The following is a 5,725-nucleotide window of genomic DNA, read 5'->3' on the forward strand; positions in this document are numbered from 1 at the left end:
GGGAATGATGAGGGCAACAAATGTATAGATGTGCTTTACACAATTGATCTATGTATTGTGATGAATTGTATGAGCCCCAATAAATTGATTAATTAAAAAAAAAAGAAGATGGAAAGAATAAACAGTCGCTGTACCAGAAAGAACGAGTAGACATTCAACTATTTCAGGAGTTAAGATATGTTCAAGAGCCAATGATACAGATGGAAGAAGTCGAAGTTGTACTGAAAGCATAAGTCAAAAACAAGGCTCCAAGAATTGATGGAATACCAATTGGCGTATCAATGTGGCGGTGAAGCTCTGGAAGCACTCACTGGTCTATGCCAAGAAATTTGGAAGACAGCTACTTGGCCAACAGACTGGTAGAGATCCACATTTACACCCATTCCAAAGAAAGGTGACTGAACAGAACATGTAAATTATAGAGCAATATCATTGATATTATATGCAAGTAAAATGTTGCTGAAGATCATCCAACAGCAGTTGCAGCAGGACTTTGACAAGGAGCTGCCAGAGGTTCAGAGTGCACAGAAGGGAGAGAAAATTGATGTCGGAATTGGTCAAAAGAGCTGGAGGGTGGGGCATGTATGATTTTAATCTCATAGGAATTGGCCTTGGGCTGCTGATCTTCATAGTGGCTCTCAATCGTCCTTCTTTGCAATTCTTATCATAAAACTAAATAATATTTTTTGTAGAAATGCTCCAGTTATGTACTTCATACTCTAAAAGGGGCTTTTTGTGTGTGAGTGATCTAACTTGAGATTGTGAATACTTGAGATGCATGTAGACTTTCCCTTCATTCTTTAGACTCAAAAAATATACAACACTGAAATAAAGAGCTGTGGAAATGCATATCACATTTAGCAACATTTATGGAAAGAGCAAAAAATTTCTAGGTACTATTGATGCTTAAATATGTCCTTTCTGAAAGTGCCTTCCTACTCTGTTGGTCTGAGTTCATGGTCTAAACATAGCTGGATTCTTATTTTCCAGCATAAAATACTATTCCCATGACTAATGCTACAAGACATTATTAATAAACTTCCTAGAAGCTGAGGTCCAGATGTGCAACTGAGGCTGAGACTCCATCTCTGAGTAACGGGGAACCCTGTGAAGACTGATCTATGCAGATGGGGTATAGGACAAGGAGGACAACGATGTCTCTATACATACACAGATCGACTGGGTACATTTGGTTTCAGTTTCACAGTTTAAAGAGTGTAGAAGGAGGAACTACTTTAACTATTGATCTTGATTATTTCTGTGACTTACCTGGTAAAACTTGATCTCATGAGGCAAGAAGATGTTTATTTCCTGAGGATCTCTTAGGGTGTCAACAGCTAGGACCCCAAAGATCCTCATGTGTGCATCCTGAAGAGGCAGGGCCAAGAAGGACCCATGATAATCATTCTTGTGGCGAGTGTGGTTCCAGAAGAAGATGTTCCCATGGTGCTGAACTTGAGGGACATGGACGGGCTTCCCTTCATCTATAACTGTGAAGCTGAGGAGCGTGAATACCAGAATGAGAGAAAGGGAGAGAGGAAGGCTTTAATGTAAATTGCAGAAAACTAGATCAATTCTCTGTTCGCAAACATTGACATTATAAGAGAAGTGGGCTCAAATAAAATGACCACTTTGTAGTCTCTGATCTGGGAGAAATATTTCAGAACCAAACTTAGAGCTTAACTGAAAAACAAACCAACAGAAAACAGTGACAGACAACATTTACAGAGCAGGCAGATACCATGGCACTCGTATTGTGAAGCAGAGCCCCCACATGACAATTCATTGACTAAGAGAGAGAGCTCTAGAAATGATCGGATGAAATCATCCAGACGGGAAGTGCTTCAGTTCCCACTCTACAAACACGGATGGGTTGAGACAAATATCTACTGAGCAGCTAAATTAGGATTTCAGGAAGGGAACCATTATTTTAGAGGGGTGAAACCAACTTCTTCAAGAAGTTCTCACCTAATTCCTTTCATGTCCCTGTAGAGTACTTTATTCAGAACAAATGGAGCATCGTCTATGGTACAGGCCACATTCCTTAGCAGAACATTGCCTCTATCAGGCAGCAGTTCATTTTCTTCTAAGAGAGCAATGTGAGCACTAATCTTCTTATTTCCATGGGCTTCAGCATCCTACGGCAAAATGTTTCTATCAGCCAACAGCCAAAGATCTAGTCCCTGAATCATGTCCCCTTTGTTACTCAATTTGTGCACTGGGTCCCAGGAACTTCATTTTACTGAATACATTATGCAAATAGTATCCTTCATAGACAGTGGTTAAAAAAGAGGCTGACACCACAGATGGCCCCCAAATAGACTCTGTGATGACTAAAATGGATCTGTGCTATGCCAACTAGACAGGTTTATTAATACATATACAAATGTAGATATCAAGTCTACCCAAATTTAAAGAGTTAGAATATGGGTCATTTGAGCTATCATCATAATGGTTGAACTTCAGGTAAAAGTATTTACAAGTATTTTGGAGAGCCCAGGCAAGAAGACGACTTCATTTTACTTATATTTCTTGACCATCTTTGGGGATGTGAATAGAAAATCATCTCAAGGGATTTTGATGGAGGTGAGCAGCTGCATTCAACTGGTTCTTACTGAAATAACTGAAAATCTCTGCAACTAAAATATGAAGCGATTAATACACATATTGAACATGCCCCTAAGTTAGGGACAAGAGAGGAATGTTCCTGGATAATTGCTTCCTCTTTCTAGATATTTTTGGGGGGTTGCTTTTCATGTCTTTTTTTCTTTCTGCCTTTATTTCTCCTTTTCCACATAAAAATCTGTGTCTTAAGATTTCTCTTAGAGTATCGCGCATTTTAAAAATGCTAGTTGGAGTAATACTTCCTTTTTACGATTGGTTTTCTATTTCTGGTCGTTGGAAACCTCAGCCATTCAGGTGGTGATCCAACAAGCAAGTGCCATTATTAAGCTGAGATAAATTGCACAGACTCCCTGGATCAGTGGAATTGGACATACATAGAGGATGACAGCTTTTGACTGGGAGTAACTGTAAGCTGAGTGCCTCTGAAGGAAGGGGTGGTGAGATTGTGTGTGAGGGGTGGCCCACCAGAGCCATGTGCTTTAAGTGACAGGATTCTGTTGATCGTCTCAATTTGTTTCTGCGAAATGCTGTGTAATGTTGGATTCTTCTTTGACATGACTTTGGATTTAAATATAATTCATTTTCAAATTGACCCTCCAAACACCATGCAGAGGAAAAGTAGTCTCAACTGTGTGCACATCTCCTTATGGGGTATTTTTCTATACCAGTCTGTGGTCTATTCCAAGTTGGTTCGACTTTTCAGCATAAATAAAACTAGAAGTGTCATGACATAACTCTTGTTTTTTCCTGCTTTCCATCTTCTGCTTTTACCCTGTCCATTTCTGTTGGATCTCTCTCAGGGTTTGGGGCATTGTCATGTATTGGAATGAAGAAAACATCTATAGCAGTATGTGGCCATTATCAGGATGATTTACAATGTGCTTTACCATTGCCACTATTGAAGAGTACCCATGGTGAGGGAACATGTTCTTTACACATCATTTTTGAAAGCATACCTGATTGAGGGCCTTAAAAGTCTCACTGTACACTGGTTCCACAGATACCCCACTGGTCTGTGCAGCACGTTGGATTTGATGAAGCCACTTTCGCCTGGCAGAATTCCTCAGATTTTCCTTGTGGCTCCTCTCCAAAGCATTCATCAGAAACTCCACAACGCTTTCCATAACCTCATTTTCATTGCCTCTGAGCTCAGAGACAACCAACTCAATATAGTTCTGAAACTGTTTTGAGGACAATCTCACTTCCTGACCGGGATGTGCCTTTGGAAATTGGATATGCAGTTTAGCTAAGAGACATAAACACAAAAGCAAGAGCTAACAAAAAATTCATTAGTTGGGGGTGGGGGTGAGTGAGGGTGGAGCAGGGGTGGGGGTAGGGGAAAAGGCATTTTCATTGTCTTCTTAGAACAAACAGAAACTCCTGACAGTTGATTCCATGGTCAAACAAGTATTATATCAAAAGCATCTTTGAGCATGATCAAAAATTTTACAGTGATTCTTATGTTGAACTCAACATGACTCCTATGTTATCCTTTCAGGTGGTGTACTAGTTACGTGTTGGGCTGTGAACATGGTCGGCAGTTCAAAACCGTCAGCAGTTCCCTGGGAGAAAGACTGAGCTTCCTACTTGCATAAACAGTTAGTCTCAGAAACCCACAGGAGGCACTATGAGTCAGCATGGCCTCAATGGCAGTGAGTTTACTCAGCCAGCTGAAACACCAGGGTTGACTTTGACTCCTGCCTATTCTTTACTGTCCATATCTAGACCATTAAACCCTATCTGTTATTCTTTGGCAATGAATGTTGTGGTCCCCTGTCATCATTGCTAATTCCACACCCCAAAGCAGCTTTCATTATTTTATCATTGGATTATCACTACCAAATACAGGTCAAGTTAAATTTTTAAAATGCTAGGGGATAAAGATTGACCTTTATTCAAAGTCATTTGGTCTTTGTTCTTGGTTCTTGAGAGAGTTCTACAGTTTTGGAGTTTCCTGAGTACTTGAGGTATCTTTTTAATCTATAGGGAGCCCTGGTGATGTAATGGTTATGTGTTGTCTGCCATGTTCTAAATCTCCAGCCGCTTCATTGGAGAAAGACTGGGCTTTCCACTCCTCTAAACAGGGACAGTCTCGGAAACCCACAGGAGGTCTCTATGAGTTGGCATCAACTCAATGGCAGTGAGTTTTTGTTGTTGTTGTTGTTGTTGTTGTCTATAAGACTCCAGATCGAACTTGACAGATTATGAAGGCGAGGACACTCTTGAATGGGAATTGTTAAGGTCAGAAGGACCCACTACCTCATACGACCACCTCATAATAACATAACGAAAATCTTCAATAAAAGCTCTGGACATTGAGTCTTAGACTTCTACTCGGTGAAAGACATAAATGTCTGGGTGGCCCTGTGTCAGAGACCCTCCTAGACCGTACTCCGCACTGCTTCATTTGTATCCTTACAGCATTTTCTGCGAGCTTTGTGAGTTATTCTAGCCAATGAGCAAACTGCAAGGAATGGTAAAAGCCGGTAGGTTAGAAGTCAGGGAGCCCAGAGTGTTCCTGAGCTTGTGGTTGGACTCTCATAGGGGTCAAGAAAAAGCTCCACATTTGTACTTAGTAATTTAATGATATATGAGGTACGGAGAATTTTCAGTTAAAGTAATTAGAAATAGTTGCATAAAGTCTGCAATCTGAGATCCCAAGAGATTCTTTCCTGAAATGGCATAGATTGAATTTCAATGCTAAGAACTCTTTAAGAGCACTTCCCCGACGCTCACATCACGTTTTTTAAAATGAGAAAATGTTGTAGAGGTAAGGGAAGTGGAAGAATAGTCATCTTGAACAAACTTCCAATGGCCAAATTTCAGACAACTGGAGCACCAAAATAAATTAAGACTGAGTTAGTTACAGTTCATTGTGCCAACCTGGCCAATAAATCCATGTGGGGTCAATTGAAGGGGTGAGAGATAAATGACTCGGTGAGCCTCACCTTTCTAGTTCTCGGTCTCTTGCTTACTGATGGTCAACCAGGGTGCAGCTGCCTTAGCCAGTTCCCTGTTTCAGCTGGCAAGGCTCACTTCCTGCAAGACATCCCTGAGGAGAAGCCACATGGACCTACCCGATGCAGCCCTGGGTGCTGGA

The 5,725-nt window shown here is 40.9% G+C and overlaps 1 protein-coding gene across 1 annotated transcript in view; it reads right to left on the reverse strand.

Moving 5' to 3' along the window:
* The window catches only part of EFCAB5 (EF-hand calcium binding domain 5), a 138,727-nt gene that overhangs the window by 41,028 nt on the left and 91,974 nt on the right, over positions 1–5,725 (reverse strand). The window contains exons 13-15 of the mRNA XM_004707321.2: positions 3,582–3,871; positions 1,969–2,138; positions 1,270–1,498 (exon numbers count right to left, since the gene is read on the reverse strand). Of these exons, the coding sequence (XP_004707378.2) occupies positions 1,270–1,498; positions 1,969–2,138; positions 3,582–3,871 (689 nt within the window). The remainder of the gene's footprint in view (positions 1–1,269; positions 1,499–1,968; positions 2,139–3,581; positions 3,872–5,725) is intronic.

The sequence above is a fragment of the Echinops telfairi genome, unplaced genomic scaffold, assembly GCF_000313985.2.
Source record: "Echinops telfairi isolate 266 unplaced genomic scaffold, ASM31398v2 ScPeMD7_7458;HRSCAF=8496, whole genome shotgun sequence".
NCBI lineage: Eukaryota > Metazoa > Chordata > Mammalia > Afrosoricida > Tenrecidae > Echinops > Echinops telfairi.